General features: G+C 39.1%; 1 protein-coding gene and 1 long non-coding RNA gene across 2 annotated transcripts; one reads left to right on the forward strand and one right to left on the reverse strand.

Annotated features, from left to right (window-relative positions):
- Positions 1 to 169: 169 nt before the first annotated feature.
- On the reverse strand, positions 170 to 18,004 carry LOC107833458 (uncharacterized). Its single transcript, XR_001659204.1, has 3 exons — positions 17,993 to 18,004; positions 13,861 to 13,862; positions 170 to 598 (listed from the first exon to the last, which is right to left on the reverse strand). It is a non-coding gene; the product is annotated as an uncharacterized LOC107833458 (long non-coding RNA).
- LOC103154526 (amyloid beta A4 precursor protein-binding family A member 1-like) lies at positions 2,910 to 19,323 on the forward strand. Its single transcript, XM_007575842.2, has 13 exons — positions 2,910 to 3,299; positions 8,195 to 10,094; positions 11,067 to 11,360; positions 11,755 to 11,794; positions 12,159 to 12,304; positions 14,651 to 14,683; positions 14,768 to 14,854; positions 15,334 to 15,534; positions 16,291 to 16,470; positions 17,256 to 17,468; positions 17,538 to 17,657; positions 18,462 to 18,602; positions 18,876 to 19,323. The coding sequence occupies exons 2-13, from the start codon at positions 8,256 to 8,258 to the stop codon at positions 18,945 to 18,947; spliced, it is 3,366 nt and encodes a 1,121-aa protein (XP_007575904.1). The 5' UTR covers positions 2,910 to 3,299; positions 8,195 to 8,255; the 3' UTR covers positions 18,948 to 19,323.
- Positions 19,324 to 19,877: the final 554 nt, after the last annotated feature.

The raw sequence follows: 19,877 nt of genomic DNA on the forward strand, positions 1-19,877 counted from the left end.
AGGACAAAAGGAAGGAAAGAGATAAAGATAAAGGCCATATTGTCAGAATTTAATTATCTGTTAATAAAATATGAAACTTTGTGCTTTTTGGCTCTAAAGGTTAAAATCCCAGCAGAGCCTGCAGGTTTCTGACAGGCGGCCATGAGGAAACAAAGGAGAGCTGTCCTCTTCCTCTGGAGACGCCATGCAGTGGAACAAACTTTCCACTTTCCCTTCAGCAGCAAACGAGGAAAACAGAAACATTTCTCCATCTCTCCTCCGGCTCCACAGTCACACATTTCTCTGTTTTTATTCACTTTTCTGTGTTAGATCCTCCAGGAGTTAATTTTCCCCCTGATTGTGTTTTCTGCCTCACTTCCCAGCTGGTTCTGTTCAGAGAAGCTGCAGATTAAAAACCTTCAGAGGTTTCTGAATCGGCTGTAATTTCCAACTGGTTTGCATTTCCGACTTCAATCTTCAGTTTATTTGTTTAATTTCCTGCATCAACAACGAGGCGGACGGGGCATGAATAACCAACAGATGCTCTCCATTCAGAGGCTTTTAGACAGTTGGGATGTTTTAACCTCAAAAACGCTGTTGGAGGAAAAACGCTGGAGCCCTAAAATCACTTTAAGTTGTTTCCTTTTTCACTCTTTCAAGGTTTTCAGGTTTTGTAACTTTAAAAATACAAACTTTGATGTATTTTAAATGATAGCTGATGATGATAGTTTTCAGGTGTTAGCCACTTCACCTCTAACTACCAGCTAAGCTAGGTTGGTGGAATCAACTAACTCGGTCACTCTTTGGTTGCCTAGCAACAGCCTGCTGGGTAACTTGCGCAGCAGCAGTTTCAGGTTTCGCCAGGCAGCAATTTCATTTCAGGAACAAAATAAACACACAGTAGAGAACAAGATATGAACAAAAACACAAAATCTAAGAGCATTATAAAAATTATAACGTCAAAATTAAATTGAATCTAAGCTTTACGCTTTAGCATAGCTTCCACTAAATATCGTCTTGGTATAGCACCTTATGAGTTAGCAGGATTAATGATTATGATCAGTGTTTTAGCATTAGCTTCTGCTAAGTCCCATGTTGGTACAGTGCTTTAGAATTAGCAGAACTAACGTTTATGATTATATCATATTTTTTTGGTACTAAATTTCTTAATCTGGGATCTGAGTCTGAATTTCGTACCACAAACAAACAAGGATAAGAAAATCCTTGAATCCTTGATTAGCGCTTTATCATTAGCTTCTGTTAAGTATTGTGCTGGTATAGATCTTTAGAATTAGCAGAACTAACGTTTGTGATTTGTGTTTAGCATTAGCTTCTGCCAAGTCCTTTGTTGGTGTAGCACCTAAACATCAGTGGAACTAATGTTTATGATTAGTACTTTAGGGTCAGCACAAGTAATATTTTCTTTTTTATTTTATTTTCATTCTGGAGCCCCAGCCTGACCCTAGTCTGCCAACCGTCCTCTCTCAAATTAATCCCAGATAACTTGAGAGAGGACGATAGGCACCACTGATGACAGAAGCTACAGTTTTATGTGCTGACTGTTGGCTACAGAATGACGGTTTATTCATGTTTGCCACATGAACACATTTACAGAAATTATTGAAGCGTTCTCTGACAGTAGAAGAGCGGGACATAAGCCTGGAGAATAAAAACTGTAGATTATGTGTCAGAGTGATCATCTTTCCTCTCTCACGCTCTCTGACGTGTTTCTAAACCTGAAGGTTCTCACACTTCCTCTGGCAACAACGAAGAGCGGCGGCCACTCTGAGTGGGATCAAGGTCGAGTTGGATGGTAATAACACACCGGATGCCATGGTTACCGGCCTGCACCACCACCATCCCTGCATCACATGCCGTTGTCACGGCAACGGGGAGCTCCCGCGGGAAATCGAGGTGTTTGTGACATAGACGCTGCTGTGTGTGGAAACGGGGCTCTGATGCTGGAGATCCGGATGGAGGCCAATTTATCCACGTTTCTGGAGAACTTCCTGCGTTTTCCATCTGCTCTGGTTAAAAACCACATTCCACCCACACAGCAACAGCTGGATCATTTCTGAGTTTAACTACAAGTGGCAACAAAGTCAGTGATAAGAATCAAAATATTCCCCCACAAAATTGGACACTTATTTTTTATTAATCTATTCTGAATCAGCTTGTTTTGTTCTTCAAGACCAGATTTTATGAAAAACTGGTGATTTGTGAGCAGAAATGTAGTATAAACATACAGAACAGATATAATCATACAGATATAAGCTGATAAATCATATATGGCTATTTTTACATGATTATTATATTTATTAATGCATGACCCAAATCACTATTATTTTATTTTCAATTTTATTGCCATAATGTTTTATTAATTAGTTTTCTCTCACTTTTTTAATCACACATTGATTCATTTTCTCAAATATTTCTAATATGTTCTTTTTTTGAACATACAATTTGGCACATTAATTAAGATCAATAGTACACAACAAAAATTAAAAATGAGTAATTACTTTATAAAGCCATTTCTGTATTTCTTTTTTTTTTTTTTGCCAATGTTGGCAGAATCAGTCCTCCATAATCAGCAGCTGACAACAGTAATATTTATTTATTTAGAGAAACTGAATATTGGAGTTTAAGCACAATAAATAAACACTTGAAATATTGAAATCTGTTTGAGTGTCAATTTATTTAAATTACTGAAATAAATAAACCTGTTTCTGATGATGTTCAGTTTAAATTATACATATTTTTATAGCATAAAATGTTAATTTATAGGAGTTACAACAACATTTAATTTATCTTTGAGATCAATAAAGTATTTTTGAATTTGATTTTAGTTCATGGTCTGAATGTAAATATTCCCTAATATACATTTTATATATATTTTTTCTACTATGTGGTTTTGTAATTTTTTAAATAATATTTTTTGTTTAGTATATTTATTTCTTTATTATTACTGCTGTCTGTTAAGTTTGTTTTCCATGAACGCAGCCCCTGACGTCACCAGCAGCGCTCCCACCGCGGGCCACAGCGCCCCCAGCGGCCGCTCCCGGCAGCGTGTCGCAGCACTCTGCAGGTTGCTGATGGAGTAGGCGGGTCGGATCCGCTGTTTTCCAGCATCAGCTGCTGCTGCTAAAGGCGCTTTGTGCTTCGCTAATCCGCTCTGATGTCACGGTGCGGAGGGAGGGGGCCGAGCTTTCCGTTTTAATCCCACCAGGTTGTCCGGAGGAGGGAGCAAACCGAGCCGAACCGAGCCGACCCGGGCGGGACGATGTGGACCGGAGCCGGGCCTCTCCTCCTCTAACATGAAGGTAAAATCAGCGGCTGTCACGTCCGACAGTCGATCATTTATTACATTCGTTGGGATTATTGTGCACCTGCGGGGGGAAATCATAGACAGCGACGTTTATAAAACCGCTCCGACATTTTTGGATGGATATATTTTCAAAATAAATGTAATTAATTTCTAAAATAAGGCAGCCAAGGACGTTTTGTTTCAGTCTCTAAATGACAGGAAACACGGGAACAGAGTGACCAAACAGGCCCGGAACCACAGATGTTTTTAAAAAAGAGGAACCTTTGGGCCTTAATGAAACAGAACATGACCACAGGAGGGGATTTAAGGCCTTCAAAATAAAAGTACCCGCCTGTCTTTTTATTATTTATTTATTTTTTTCTCATGAATTCATCATCATGAGCGGTCGTGACGCCTGTAAGGTGATAATTGATGCATCCCAACACGGAGCATATGCTGGCTGGGAGCTTGTGTTTGTCATGGTGTGTGACTGACACACACACACACACACACACACACACACGCGCACACACACACACACACACACACCTACACACACACACCCTGGATGAATCAGGCTAGGAAGAAATACTCACATCGTCTTTAATGTGAAGGTTTCTTAAAATAAAACTATATTATCAGTTCTTTAGCCTCACAAAAGGGCTGTTTCTCCTAAATGTTTCATATTTTTCACGTATTTTAAGTGTTGGAACAGTAATCACACCTGTAGAAACACCTTTAATGTTTTTTGGGATCTGCTTCTCCCTGCTTTTCACGTCTTCGGGTTTTTGAAGAATTTGTAAGGCATGATGCACATGTCAAATGTTTTTAATTGGTCTCATCTGAGCAAACTACTGAGCTGTGTTCTACGATAGAGTATTACTGCCAGGCTAATTAAAAAATAATTAAAATAATATGTGAGAATAAAATTGTAATAATACAATAATAAACTCAGAATATATACAGAATACAGATATGATGCGAGAATAAACTTGTATTGAAAAAAAGACAGAATATTGCAGAAAAAAATTTAAGTCTTAAGAGAATAAAGTCATAATTTTAACAGAATAGTCATAAAATGATAAAATAGTCGAAATAAATGAGAAAAAAGAGGTAATGATACAAAAATAGTAATAATATTGCCAGAATAAAATTGTCATACACAAAAAATGTACAAGTCGAAATAATATATTGATAAACTTGTAATATTAACAGAATAAAGTCATAATATTGTACTACGTGCATTAATTCTCACAGTGATAACCATTTTAGCACTACCACAAACGCTGACATCATTGGTCTTCCATATCTCCTCTGGAGAGTTCAGCCAATCAGCACCAAGGATTGACTCCTTGAAACCAGTCAATAGCGTTTCAAGTAGCAGAGAGTTTAGATATTCCAGCTTCCCAAGCTTCATTATTTTCCCAAATATTTTAGTTATGTGCTACAAACAAAATCCATGAAGAGGCAGATTGTTTTTGCCAATAACATGGAATCAAATTCCACAGAAAAATCTGATATTATTGCACCAATATATAAAAACCTAACTTGTTTCATAGCAGAGGGAGGTAATAAGCTAAAAATTAAAGTCTTGCTTTCTCACAGCCATTACGTGTAGAAAATGTTTGATTTCTTTATTATGTCAAACATCACACCGCCACCTACAGGCCTGGAGTAGTTACTACAGCGTTCTGGGTTATTTTATATGTTTGAACGGATGAAAATATTTCTAAAAATGATGAGTTTATGGGAAATTTCATTAAAAATTGCTTTAGAAAACCAGTTTTTGTGGCATCTAAAGCAGTCAGCTGAGGCGCTAACCCTTTTCCTCTGCAGTGAACTCAATCTGCTGACTGTCGGTTTCTGACAGCCTGCTTTCAGGCTACACAACAATCAGACACCATATTTAATTTATATTGCTTCATGTTCCTCTTTCTCTGCAGGTTTACATATTTATTTTATTCATGGTAAGCATATTTGACAGTTCAGAGAGAGAAACAGAAGGCGTCTCTGCCTGAAGGAAAATCAGAAAAGGAAGATTTATACTTGGTTTCTTTGTGCAAACAGACTGTGGGGATTTAAAATATGCTACTCAGGCAGCAAAATACATTTTATAAACTTAGCAAAAACAATACAGAGAGGCAGGATGGAGAGACTTTACTTTTTTCTAATACCTAAAGGCCATCTTGGCATTAATAGTTGGAAAGTGTCGCCGTTTCTCATCAAGGTGTATAGCAGTATTTCAGAGGCATCAGCTGTTTTTTCTGTGCAGTTTGAAATACTGCTTTTCCACCATCATACAACGTTACTGCAGATTTACTGTCAGATTGAGGTTCCTCTGTCCATCTCTGCTCTTCAGTTTCGCCCTTTTCACCGTTACAGTTGCTAATCAGTCCTAAACCTCTGGTAGCCACTCAGCAGATGCATCCAGACTCCACTGCATGCTTGAGGTGTTGTCAGGATATGTTCAGCAAGTTAATGATGCCTCCAAATCCCCCCAGCAGCTTTCACTGCAGATGGCCAGATGGAGGCGGCTCCGGCCCGGTCCGGCCATCAGCCTCGCTGCCGGGCCATCTGTGACCCAGACTGCCTTTTCCTCCCGACTCTCCTCGTCTGACCACATGACCGCCGCCTGCCAGCTCCTATAAACCCCAAACGGGGAAGACTATTAAAGACTATTAGCCTTTCTGGTCCCATCCTGGCAGTTGTGGTTGGTGCTCAAATTACTGGATCACTATTAACCTTTACTCTTACACCCGTTTATCCGTTTCCAGTCCAGATGCCATTATGTCCACATTTAAAGGGATCCGATATTCAAAATTCACACATTTTGCATGTTTTTGTAGATTTCTGCTTCTAAAAAACATCCCTGTTAAATTTGATTTGTGTTACTTAAACTGGAGCACTTTTGAACATATTTTTACAATGATTTGATTAGTAAAATATTTAAGCACACAAGTGTTATATTAAGGTTTTAGAAAAGTAGCTACAGTGGACCGGATTTGGCCTGCGTGCCTCCAGTTTGACATCTGTGGAGAAGAGACAGTTTGAACTTTCCTCTCCTCTCTCTGCTCTACATCCATCAATCCTTCTTTTTTTTGACTCCTTTGGGATTCAAGGTCGTAGTTCAGGTATTTTTTTTAGCTTTTGAAATGCTAATCTGCTGCTCCTGCTAGTAAAAAGAAGAAAAAAAGGCACCTTGTTGCCACGGTTACGTGTCATAGCAACTGTCAGAAAGTAAAAAAAAAGTAAGAGGAAAAAAATCCTCCTAGATGCATCTAAATAATTGTTCAAACTTGCAACAACTCAACCAGGAAAACGAAGAACTAAATGATCTGATGTTTGGGTAAAATAACTCTAAAGGCTTTTTTAAAATCTTAAATCAGGTTTTCTAGTTTCTGTTCTTCCTCTGACCTTTTCTGGAGCTAATCTGATATTCGGTGAAGTTGCAGTGAATTCTGGTCATCTTCTGAGCATCGTATTAAATAAATAGAACAGGTCTGGTTGTTTTCGTTCACAGAGCATATTTATTATTCAGAGTGCTGCCCGATCTGCTCCCCTCTGTCAGCTCCTATCAGGTACCAGATAAAGGTCCCTCCTTGTCCTCCTGCCCTTCCTCCTCCTCCTCTTCCTCCTTGTGCCATCTGCCAGCTGCTGGTGGACGGATGAACGCTGCAGATTAAAGTGATTCTCCGAGGATTTACATTTTTAGTATTAGTGAAACAAAAACAGGGTGGGGCCAAAGTTAAACATCATGTCATGTTTGCCTTTTTATTTTCACTCAGTGCCTTGAAAATGTTTTTATACCTTCTAAACTTTTATCAGTTTATTTCATTGGGATTTTATGTGAAACATCAACACAAGGTAGTGTATAATTGAGTCATAGAAGATAAATACAGTGACTTTATTTTAACATATAAATACACTCATTGTTACATGGTGTCGTTTGTAAAGTTACAGTTTAAAATGATCAGCAATAAATTAGATTATTTAGCCCATCAAATAAACATGGGACTTCATTTTGAAACCAATTTTTTTCACCTCTACTAAGCTATATATGGTAATGTTAAATATTGTATCTATCTATGCTAAGTAAATATTTAGTTAGCTTGCTAAATATTTAGATTGAAACCAAATATTTAGTTTGAAGGTAGCTATTTAACTTGCTAACTAAATATTTAGCAAGCTAAAATTAACATCTTTACCCCATTAGCGCTCATTAGCGCTTTAGCCAATTAGCAGAAGTGTGTATCTTTACAATAAAAAGACAAACATATATTTTTAAAACAAGCTGTAGCTGTCTGCAGTGGCAACAGACAGCTATACTAGCTAGCAAGCTAAATATTAAATTTGTTAACTGAAATCATTAATCATAAAAAGTAGCTTACAGACATAGTACCTTGTGAAATTTAATGCTAAAGTGCTAAACGTCTAAATTCTTGAAGATTTTTTTAACAGTCTGTAACCAAAACTTCATTACTGATGTCAAACTTTATGCAACTGAATGTTTCCAAAACAGTCGAGCAAAATGGAGCTTTATAACCTCCAGGAAAAAAAATAACTTAGTTGAAGCTAAACGTTTTCAAAGTTAGCAAAAATGCTGAAGCGCTAAATGAAATATTAGGTATTAGAACATTAGCAGAAGTGTGCCCACAACTGGACTTTATTGTGACAAAAAAAAACTTTGAGGTTGTTTTAAATATTTTTCACAGTGCCCCCAAGTGGTAGCAAACAGCTACAACAAGTACATCTGAAAAATGTGACATGGGTAAAAAGAAAATCACAACAACACAGACAGTCATCTGGTTTTTGGAGTACTCTGTGTTCAGTCTTTTTGTACGCTTTTATTCAGTTTAATGAACAAACTACATGACATTTTCTGCCTGTCTCTTGCCTCTTTTTCTCTTCCAGGTTGGTCTGTGAGTGGGCTGATGATCTGCAAAGCCGTTCTGAGTCCAATCCCATCCCAGCAATGAGTCAAAAGTATCAGGAAGATGCCACAGGCGAAGCAGACGAGGAGCAGATGGGGGCCTCTGTGCCTCCAAGAACCAGGCAGTCCAACGGAACTAACGGCGAACCGCCCATCCGTCGCTCCTGGAGGCCATGTCAGATGCAGAACCAGGATGGGGAAATGCCTCCTCACCATCCCCACCGACATCACCACCACTCTGCACATCATCACCACCATCACCACCCTGCAGGTCGTGGACCTCCTCGCCACCGCCGGCGGCCTCCGTCAGGCCAAGTTCAGAGTCCTGGTGGGGCCCCGATGGTCGTCTCTGTCAGGTCAGATGGGGCTGAAGGTCAGGATGCCGAGCCCCGTCCCGTGCAACAACACCGCCCTGCCGTTACCCGCTACCGCCGTCATGGTGACCCAAACCCCAGACTTAGAAATCACAGACAGAGGCAGCAGTTTAGAGAAATCCAGGAGTCTTCGCCCGGCATCGGAGAGAGAGAAGGTCCAGCTGAGATACGGGAGCAGGAAGTCTGTTTTGTTGATCCTGTACTGAACCAATCACAAGACAGAGGATCTCCTCATCAGACTCCAGTTGCTGTTGTTACTCCTACCCACGTCTGTGTTGCTCCTGCAATGAATGACGTGCAACTTGAGCCCCAACAAACACCGGCTGAAGCTGAAGAAGACCACGTTGAGTACAAAGCAGAGCATGAAGAGGAATCGGAGGAAGTCAAAGAGAAAGAGGAACAAAAAGAAGTAGAGGAGGATGGAAACTTCCAGCCCACTGGAGGGAACCCAAGCTGTAGTAACAATGAAAGAGCAGAAGAAGCAGAAAGGGTGGAGGAGGACCGGGAAGGTGTCATGGAGAATGCCGAAGAGGATCCTACAGCTCAGGGAAGTGAAATTACAGATCTCTGCTCAGATACGGAGAGCGCCGCCTCGCTGAGCATGGATGGACCTCTTCACAGCCCACCTCCTTTACAATCCCCAACTCCTCCCTCGTCTCCTGACGTACCACCTTTCCCCCAGCTGGATCACTTCAGTGAGGACATCAGTATGAGCTCGCTACCTGACAACAACCCTTTACCTGAAGAAGAGGAAGAGGATTGCTCCGAATCTTGCTCACTGTCTCACTCAACTTCTTGCTCCGAGTCTCACCCTAAAACCTATGCAGAATTTTACACGGAGTCCCACCAGAAGACATACACGGAGCCCGTCTTCGAGTCGTATTCTGAGCCAAAATGTCATCCAAACTCTTTCCCGGAGCCTCTAAAGACCTCTTACCCTGAAATGCAGCGGGAACCTTGTCGGCAATCTGGTTGGAGACCCGAGTCTAACAAAGTCCAGCAAGAGTCCCAGCAGGAGACCTTTGTCGGACATAGACTGAAGAGTGTTCAAAAAGGGGCGCCATCCTCCCCTACGGAGAGTTCCCACCACACTCCAAGGCAGGGTAGGAACCGTGGGTCCCGTCCCTTCCCTATAGACCGCTCTGTTGGCTGCCGGCTGCACCACTATGACGGGCAGTCCGACAGCGAGGGTGACGGTGCTGATAAAAGCCCTCTATCCAAGACCGGTAGGCTGGCAAATAGGCAGCCACAAACCCAACCTAAGACCCAATCACCTGGACCGGCTGGTGTGGGTGAAGACAGGAATTTGGTGGGTCTCTCAGGGGACGCTACAAAAGGATCGGGAGATGCCATCAGCCTGGCAATTAAAGACATCAAAGAGGCAATTGAGGGAGTGAAGACCAAGGCGGTGCGGTCTCCCTACACACCAGACCAACCGATGGAGCCAATCTGGGTAATGAGACAAGAGATCAGCCCAACGGAGGAAGCATACCCAATGCAAACCAATGTTAGTATAACTTTCTGGACATATTTCACACCTGTAGATTGTTAATTTTGGTCGTTTCTACAAACCAAGTGAGAATGTTCAGCCTGGGGTAGAAAACCAGATGTTTTCCTAGTTGGTAGTAAACAACCTGAGTGAAGTTGGCCCCACCAGCTCCTTCAAATTAAACAAAATTGGTGTCAAATGATAGTGGCACAAATTTTCTGTTTGTGCCACTATCATTTTAAAGATATTGATAAATGTTTCCAGAGATCATCAAAGGTCAACCAGCCAGTCCACATTTACCAAATCAAACAAATTTGGTGTCAATCAACTGCGCTACGAAATATTTTAGCAGCACGTCAGTTTTGTTTGATTTTGTACATTTTGGACTTGAACAATTTTGTTTTGCATTTACTCATGTTTTGTGTTAATACCAATGAGTCACACATTCTTGAATTATTTTTTCAAGGTTTTCTGAAGTTCTTAACTAGATTTGATCTTTCAGACTGTAAAAGGGGATTGACTTAGATTGATCAAAAACACCATAAAACCTTTACTGCATGTCTCCCCCTCTCTCATTGCTAACTTTCTTGTCAATTCAATATCAAATAAAGATCACTAGAGCCAATAAAACATAAAAAATAGTCGTATTTAATGCGCCAGTTCGACGCTATGAAGCTTATTTGTTATTGCTTGCGCCTTAAACAAATAAAATCTACTGCGAAAAGAGGAATGCGAGTTGAACAAAATGGCTGTTAATGTTATTTCAACATTTAGAGGCGTAGCCGACACGGACATGAACGGCTTCGTTCGCTACTTCTGCCGCCATTACTAAAACTAGAGGCAGACTACAGCGCAGAAAATTGACGTCACGTTCAGAATTTCTCCTGTTCGCTGATTGGCCCGTTAGAAATTCTACCGGAGGAAGTGCTCTGCTTGCTAACTTATGCTACGTACTAACTTACAACTTTTTCCGCCATCTTCTCCCCGCAGCCGTCTCCTCACTCCCCTTCTCGGTCGGCTTTGGAGTCTCCGTCCCGCTACAGCATCAGTCCTCTGAGAGCCGAGACATCCAGGAACCCGCAACATGGCCACGCACCGCCGTCCCAACACAACCATCACCACCACCAGGGCTACCAGTCGCAGCCACGGGCACCGCAGACCTACACACCCACGACGCCGACTCAGCAACCATCAAGTCAACGTCTGCAGCAGCAACAGAGTCCGGAGCAACCTTCTGCGCAAGCGCAGCCATCCTCGCCCCCTCAGAAGCCGTCCATCCAGGAAGTAAGAGTTTAACAACACTGCGATAGAAACACATTAATAAGTTATTCAATAAATATTTATAATTTAAATAGTCCCATATTATCAATATTTAACAATATGCCAAAATATTCATAAAAATCTTTACCAATTACACTGTGGAAGCAACAATAAATACTTAAGTTTTTGTTTTTGTTAGTTAATTCATAATCTTATTTTCAACTTTGCAGTAAAACAAACTTTAATGTTCTTCTCAGTACTAAATTATAGTAATTTAAAGATTACAGTAAGTTAAACTCTCAAAGCAGCAGAAAATCCTGTGGAAGGAAAACCTCTCTAAGGTCCTGCTTTGCGTAATTGAGTTTTGGTCTTTGGTGTGAAAGTGACCAAAATGCTTTGTGTTTTTGTGATATCTCAGATTCGCCGAGCTCTTCCTCCTTTTCCCACGTTTGTGGACGGTGAGTGAAATCCTGGATAGAACAAAACAAAGGATCCTTTTTGTTTTAGAATAATGTCTTCAAATATAAACTGCTGTTCTGCACATACAGTAAAATCATCTTAAATTTAAATATAAAATAGTTAGAAATCTTTTCCTGTACATTTTGTTTTGGTTTGTTGTGGATGTTTCTAGTGCTGCCTGCTGGATAGTTAGCTTTAGCTAAAAGCAGTTCTTTGTCTGGATTCTCTGGTTTTGAAAGAGAGTTTGGGTCAATAGAACTGGTGCTAAACAAGCACTAGCACCAGTTAAACCACTGGATCCAGTTTGGTAGAAAAGACTTCCAAAGTGATGAGTACTTTAACATCTGTGTGTCGTTCCTGCAGTCCCAGGACCGTGCGACCCTGAGGATCTGATTGACGGCATCATCTTTGCTGCGACCTACCTGGGCTGCACCCACCTGCTGTCGGAGCGGACGCCCTCCAAGAGCGCCCGCATGCAGCAGGCGCAGGAGGCCATGAGCAGAGTCCGGGTGAGAAACACAGACGTTACAGGAACATTTCACTGGACCGGATCTACGACACTCAGATCCAAAACATGGGCCTTGTTGTTTTTTTAAAACTAATTTGGCTTTTTATGTTGGTTTTAATACATTAATTAACAATATTAATGGCTTCTTCCTCACTGATTGGCCTTTCACCACATTAGTATAACGTCCTGCCAGCATCTTGACGTCTTTTACTTTTTAGTCTTTGGTTAATTAGCATAAATTCTGTCTCATTCTGACATTTGATTGATAAAAATAATTTCGCAAAACCTGAAAAAATTAAACATTTATTCTGATTTAACTTTAAACCATAAGGAAAAATTATGTCAGATGTATTTAACTTAAATATTTAAAGTCTTCATTTCTGTTTATTTTGATAACATTTAGCTTATGAACTAAATATTTAGCTTATAACACAAGTATTTATCTCCAAAATAAATATTTAATAACTAAACAGTTAAACAACATTTAGCTTGCTAGCTAAATATTTAGTTTGAAAATTAAATGATTAGAAAAAATATTTTCTAAATTGTAAACTAAATATTTAATCTACAAGTTAAGTGTTTAGCTCTAAATTACATATTTAGTTAGGAAGCTACATTTTTTAATTTGCTAACTAAATATTTAGTTACAAATTTTAACATTTAGCTTTCCAGCTAAAAGTTTACCTTGGAAAATAAATACTTTGTTTTCCAAAATAAACATCTTCTGAATATTTAGTTTGGAACGATATTTAGTTCACAAGCTGTGACATTTATAAATGTACAATTAATCTGGTGAAAATATGACATGAAAAATGAACAAATTTAATTAAATTCTTCCTGACAGGCTAAATAAACCAAAATATTTCTGTTATTTTTTGCTGTGTGATTTCACAAATGGCACTCCATATATAAATGCTTGAAAAGCAACTTTTAACCTTTAAGTTTTACTTTTTAAGTAAATTGTTCAATTCTGAGTCACTGCAGAGATTCGCTACACTTTTTAAAATGAAGTAGAAGCTTTTATTCGTTTTTATTTTTGTGCTTCCAGACTCGCTGTCACGTTGCTCTTTTTGCAGTCAGGTGACGCCGCCTGCGGCTTTGTGCGGCAGGATTACTTTTGGATCGCTGCGTCCTTCCCAGAGTCGGTCCGGCTTTTCCTCCGGGGCCCCGCTGCTCGGCGACGGCGCTGGGGCCCCAGAGATGTCAAACACGGTTAGCGAGAAGCTTTTAGCTTCATTCTCTGGCAGCAGAACCACCAATCCACCAGGATTTCTGCTTGTATTACCGTCCAGGAAGTAAATAGTGCATAAGCCACAAATATATCTAAAAAAGAGACGATTAAGTGGAGAGATTGGAGAGCTGGCAGGCAGGAAGGAGAGACGAGTGAAGGAAGACGGGAGATTTTAAAGCTGCTTTAAACGTTTTTCTGTGTCCAGATCTTATTAGCATTCCTCCTGCAGACTGAGCTCATTCTGCAGCCTGGATCCAGAAAGACTTTATTTACTCCAGAAATAAAGGAGTAAGTAGAGAAATCAGAGCTGAAATCTGTCAGCAGACGACTGTAGATGGTTGTTTTTTAATATGATTACACACATACACTGTAAAAACACAAAATATTACCAAGCCTGTACTGCAAATACCTCGGTTCACTTAAAATAAGAGAAACTTTGAGATCAATCTCAGAAACATTCTAACGGTAAAAAGCCTGGAATTTTTCTAGTTTTAAAAGTTGAAAATTTTCCAGAAAAACACTCAGTAACTGAGAGATTCATCTCAGAAATTTTTGAGAAAAACTAGGACATTTATGAGTTTGAAAAGTTTAAAATTTGCTAGAAAAAAAGTCAAACTTGGGAGTTTGATCTTAGGAATTAAAAAAAAAAATTGCAGAAAATAATGAATAATAAATGAATAAATCAAGAATAATACCAAATGTGTCCATCTAATCCTTAAAATGCATCTTAAAATCATGTACATTTATAACAAAAGGTGAAAAATAATCTGTTTTTAAAATTATGCTCAATTTTAACATTTCCAGAGTTTCTGAGTTAATTTTGGTCGCATTGTGACTCCGCCGGCCGCCTCAAACACATGCGGTCCGTTTTGTCTTCAGGCCGCGTTGTGTCACTCTGATGCAGAGGAAACTGGTGACGATGTCAGTCGCAGACGCCACTGGCGTCCTGCTGCTGCCAAACATGGCCGCCGCTGACCTCCCACACACACGGAGACATAGAAACAGAAACCTCTGAGCCTCTTTTGTCCCTTTGTTTGGCATTTGGAGTCCAGTCAGTCTGCGGCAGACGAGGCAACCGAGTTTTTCTGAAAATGTTTTCTGCTTTCTGATCTGCAGGCGGCTCAGAAACAGGCGAAGAACAGGAAGAAGGTGAGTCGCTGCTGGGTGGTTGTGTTTATGTAAAAACTGAAGCTGATTTACAGCCAGAGGTTTTTTATTTCTGTGTCTCCGTAGAGTCCAGACAGCGAGAGTCCGTCCACAGCCGAGGTCGACCTGTTCATGTCCACACAGAGGATCAAAGTCCTCAACGCAGACACGCAGGTAAAGAACCATAATCAGGCATTCCTTTTCTGAGCTAAAACCACAGCAAAGCAGAGAAATACGCCACCACACATTCTATAGAAGCAGGAGATTATGCCACTAAAAAAACTGAGGAAGTAAAATTATTATCATTTAAAGGCTTCCAGCCTTCAAAATAGCTCATGTAAAAAAGTAAATACAAATGTATGTACAGAGTGATGTTTTTATCAATGGATTTTAATGACAAATATATGGAGCTAAACTGGGGCCAGAAAGTTAGGTTAGAAAATACATTTTAACAGAAAAATATTTCTGAAACTGGAAAAAAGTAAAAAAAAAAAAATAAATAAAATAAACTAAAACAAATTTAAACCTGAAAAATTATTTTAAATCTGCAAAAAAAAAAAAAAAAGTATTTAAACATATTTATATTTTATATTAAATTAAATTGAAGATAAGACAGTAATATTCCAGCATCTGGTCTGATTTCTGGCCTGCAGGAGGCGCTAATGGACCTGCCGCTGAGGACCATATCGTACATCGCTGACATCGGCAACATGGTGGTTCTGATGGCGCGGGGTAAGATGGTGAGGTCGCGCAGCGCTCAGGAGAACCTGGACCACACATCTGAGCAGACGGACCTGAACCACGACGACAGGAGGATGTACAGGATGATCTGCCACGTCTTCGAGTCCGAGGATGTGAGTCATTGTCGAGTTATTAAAAAATCAAAATGGTGAATCAAAAGGTTTTCATTAACTTGTTTGAAAAAGTAGCTCAAAATGAGTAAAAATGTTGATTTTAATGTCAGAATATGCAACACTAGTCATGAGTCTGTCGTGTTTAAAATGAGTGAATTACATAACTGGTTGACAAAAGGAAAAAAATCAAACATGTTTTAAAACTTTTATAAGTAATCATGTCAATATAACCCTCTGGTCTGAACAAATCAGTTTTCAAACCCAACAAAATTAGTATGGAGCTAAAGTAGAGCCATAAAGTTTTTTGAACATTTTTGAAACTGAGAAAAACCCCAAAAACCTCAAACTAAATATTTTTGAGAAACTTTTTTTGTTTGTTTCTACACATTTAAAAAAAATGTTTTAACAACAAATAAACTTCATGGCAAAATTTTGGGTCCATACAATTTAGAAACTACTTAGACTGAAGGTTTTATTTTTATTTTTTTGTTTCAATTTGTTAAATAAACTTTATGGCCCCAATTTAGTTCCATAAATCACAGGTTCAAAATAATTTTTAATTTTCCATTTTTAGAATGTTTCTTTTTAGCCAACTTGATGGCCCCAATTTAGCTCCATAAAAGTTTGGAATACTATCATGAAACAGGAGCGGAATCCCTTTACAGACAAAAAAAAACTTGGTAATTTGAGTTTTTAGTAAATATTAGTTAAATAAACCTTGTTTTTAAACAGTTTTCGTGTTTAATTTAATTTCAGGCGCAGCTCATCGCTCAGTCCATCGGCCAGTCCTTCAGCGTGGCCTACCAGGAGTTCCTCAGGGCCAACGGCATCGACCCCGAGGACCTGAGCCAGAGGGAGTACAGCGACCTGCTCAACACTCAGGACATGTACAACGACGACCTCATCCACTTCTCCAAGTCCGAGAACTGCAGAGACGTAAGCCCGCCACCAGAGGGAGCTAAACTAACTTTATTTGTTTCACCTCTGTGTTACTCTGTAAAAAACTGTAAAAAAAATATTTAAAACTAAAATTATATTTTTTTACAAAAGAAAATTTGAAAAGTACTTTTTTTCTGGGGGTTTTTTCTACTTAATGGCCCCAATTTTGCTCTGTAAAACTGGGTCCAAAAATGTTCAGCTCCAAAAAAAAATACATAAATAAATAAATAAATAAATAAATAAATAAATAAATAAATATTTTGGAACTGAAAATTAAGTTCCAAAACTCCTTTTTAGGTTTAGTTTAAAAAATCAAAACAAATACCCAAACAAAAAAGTATGGAGCTAACATGGTGCCATAAAGTTAGCTAAAAAAAAAACATTTTTTTAAAACTGAAAAGAAAAGTAACTTAAAATAAGTTCAAAACTGCTGTTCAGATTCATCATATTAAAAGTAACAAATATGTTGAGGATTTTTGCAAACCATAGACACCCAAGGATGCTAAGGTATAATTTTTATAAACTGAAAAAATAAAACCTCAAAATGAAGTTCAAAACTACTTTTGAGATTAAATAAATAAAAAGTATGAATTTATTGTGTTTATTGTAAACAGCATTACCTCCTCTTCTGTGCTTGTTGTCTCAGTCATTTTTGGCCTCTCTGGCCCTCCGGCAGGTTTAAATGAACAGCTGGTTTTTCAGACGCAGCTGTGCAGCAGCTTCATAAACAACCTTCCTGATCTCAGCTAAGATGAATTTCTCAAACCATTTCCCACCTGCAGGTTTATATCGAGAAGCAGAAAGGCGAGATCCTGGGTGTGGTGATCGTGGAGTCGGGTTGGGGCTCCATACTTCCCACCGTCATCATCGCCAGCCTGATGCACGGCGGGCCGGCCGAGAAGTCTGGCAGGCTGAACATCGGAGACCAAATCATGACAATAAACGGGACAAGCCTGGTGGGGCTACCGCTCAGCACCTGCCAGAGCATCATCAAGGTACCTGCAGCGTTTCTCCTGGTTTTCCTCTCATGAGAATAAATTTAACCGCGTTTTTGTTTCCTTCAGGGTCTGAAGTCTCAGTCGAGGATCAAGATGAACATCGTCCGCTGTCCTCCGGTTACCATGGTGTTGATCCGAAGGCCGGACCTGCGGTATCAGCTGGGCTTCAGCGTCCAGAACGGGATCGTAAGTAACGAAAACGAACAGAACTTTAGCAGAAACAGCAAAGGACAGGAAGTAGATGATAAAACCACACAGAGGTACTTTCTGTGGGAAAGAAAACCAAAAGTGTTTAAAAGATCTCTCTTTCAAACAATCAGCTCTGAACCAAAAACTGGAAGTCATAATACGAAAATTATGTCATATTATCAGAATAAAGTCTGAATAACATGAGAAGTCGTACGACAAAGTCATAACTTTGAGGATAAAGCAACACCAGAAAAAAAGTCAATATTAAGTCTTAGTAATACGAAAAATTGTCATTCACTGAATAAATTCAGAATGCAAAAATAAAGTTGTACAACAAAACATCATAATATAAACTAAAAGAAAAACAATAAACGAGTGGACCAGGAATACTTCCTATAGGAAAGAAAAAAATAAATGTTTGAAAGAAATCTTTCAAATGTTCTGTCTGGAAATGAAATGGGGGGAAAAAGAAGGAAAAACCCCCCTGGATCAGGTGTGCTTTCTAATAGGAAAGTAAAAACATAGGAAGTGTTCAGAAAGTAACTCCGTATGTGGCTCCATCCAGAAAGACGATTCAAAAACAAGTAAATGGAAAGAAAACTGAATATGAAGTTACTTTCTATGAAAAAAAAAATCAATGCTATTGACAGCAAAACACAAAAACACTGGACCAGAAATGCTTTCTATGAAACAAAAAACATCTTTCAAAGTCAATGGTTTAACTTTAAAACCATTAGTTTGGGTTTCAGATCATTTTTTATTGTTTTATGGATGTTTTGTTTCTCCGTCTTCTTCCTGCAGATCTGCAGCCTGATGAGAGGCGGCATCGCCGAACGTGGCGGCGTCCGCGTCGGCCACCGCATCATCGAGATCAACGGGCAGAGCGTCGTGGCAACGCCTCACGAAAAGATCGTCCAGATCCTGTCCAACGCCATGGGAGAGGTGAGAATGGAAACCAGTTTGGAACTGGTTTCCAGGACAAAATGTCTCCCATCAGAGCCAGCAGTTGGAACTGGAGATAATTTATAGTAGAAGCCAAAGGTTTCCCTGATGAAATTTAAATTACCAGAGAAAATAAAAGTATTTGAAAGATTCGCTCCACAGTGGGTTGATTTAATTAGCCGCTTTGCTAACTGACGAAGTAAATGATTAATTTTGAGCAGAATTTTCATTTTTCCCAGATACAAACAACGTTTTGGTTTCTTTTTTCTCCAGATCCACATGAAGACGATGCCTGCAGCCATGTACCGTCTGCTGACGGCGCAGGAGCAACCCGTCTACATCTGAGCTGCTCTTCTCTAAGCTCCGCCCCCAGTTTAAACCCCGCCCCCCTGTTTAAGCCCCACCCCTCATTCTGGATCGATCTCACTGGACTTGCCTTAATCTGTACAGCTGACTGTCGTGTAAATCGTCTGCGGTGTGGCAGCAGAAGGCAAACCGTCTCACTTTAGGCCGAGTGTTAACGTGACATTTTAGGTTCGACCAAAGATAATCTGTGGGTTTGTTTTTTTTTCTTGTGTATATTTAGGCTGCAAACAGAGACAATATTAGATCGGGTTGAATAGCCGTAATATCTGAATGTATTTCAATCATGATGGACCTATAATATGAAAGAGGATTGCATGTACAATTCTGCAGAATAAATGTATGAAAATATAATGAATTCAGTTTTCTTTTGTTCATTATTAAGAAAAAGTAAATTGCTGAGGTAATGAAGGTTACATGCTTAAATCCATCATAAATAGAAAAAACTTTAATATATGGAGATATATTGGTGTCAAAAGGCAACATTTTGGCTTAAACAAGCCTTTACGCCGTTTTTATTTTCCCCTGAATATAAAATAAATATTTTACTGTATGTGTAAATAATCTACAACTTAAGAAATACAAAGGTTACAAGACTAAAGTTGTAATAATTCCAGAAAAAAGTCACATTACCAGAATGCAGTTATGTGACAAAAAGTCAATTTTGCAAGAATAAAATAAAACGGTAACAGTACAAAAAAATTGTTGTAATAACTCAAAAATGTTGTTACTTGAATAAACTCAATTTAAGTTGTAATTTTAAAGCCATGATTTTAGAGCATAAAGGCCAGAAAAAGTCACAATATTGCGAGAAAAATTTTGTATAAGAATTAAGTCAGTATTTTATGAGAATAAAATTGTACGACAGTAACACGAAATACAAGAATAAAGTTGCAATAGTAAAAGAAAAAA

Source organism: Poecilia formosa, unplaced genomic scaffold (assembly GCF_000485575.1).
Source record: "Poecilia formosa unplaced genomic scaffold, Poecilia_formosa-5.1.2 Scaffold390, whole genome shotgun sequence".
Classification (NCBI taxonomy): domain Eukaryota; kingdom Metazoa; phylum Chordata; class Actinopteri; order Cyprinodontiformes; family Poeciliidae; genus Poecilia; species Poecilia formosa.

What these genes read in the sequence shown, in the direction of transcription:
- LOC103154526 (XM_007575842.2), top strand. Translation starts at nt 8,256, where the DNA reads ATGAGTCAAAAGTATCAGGAAGATGCCACAGGCGAAGCAGACGAGGAG. An exon ending in AGTCCGAGAACTGCAGAGAC is followed by an intron (nt 16,471 to 17,255) that starts GTAAGCCCGCCA and finishes TCCCACCTGCAG; the next exon opens with GTTTATATCGAGAAGCAGAA. An exon ending in TGTCCAACGCCATGGGAGAG is followed by an intron (nt 18,603 to 18,875) that starts GTGAGAATGGAA and finishes TTTTTTCTCCAG; the next exon opens with ATCCACATGAAGACGATGCC.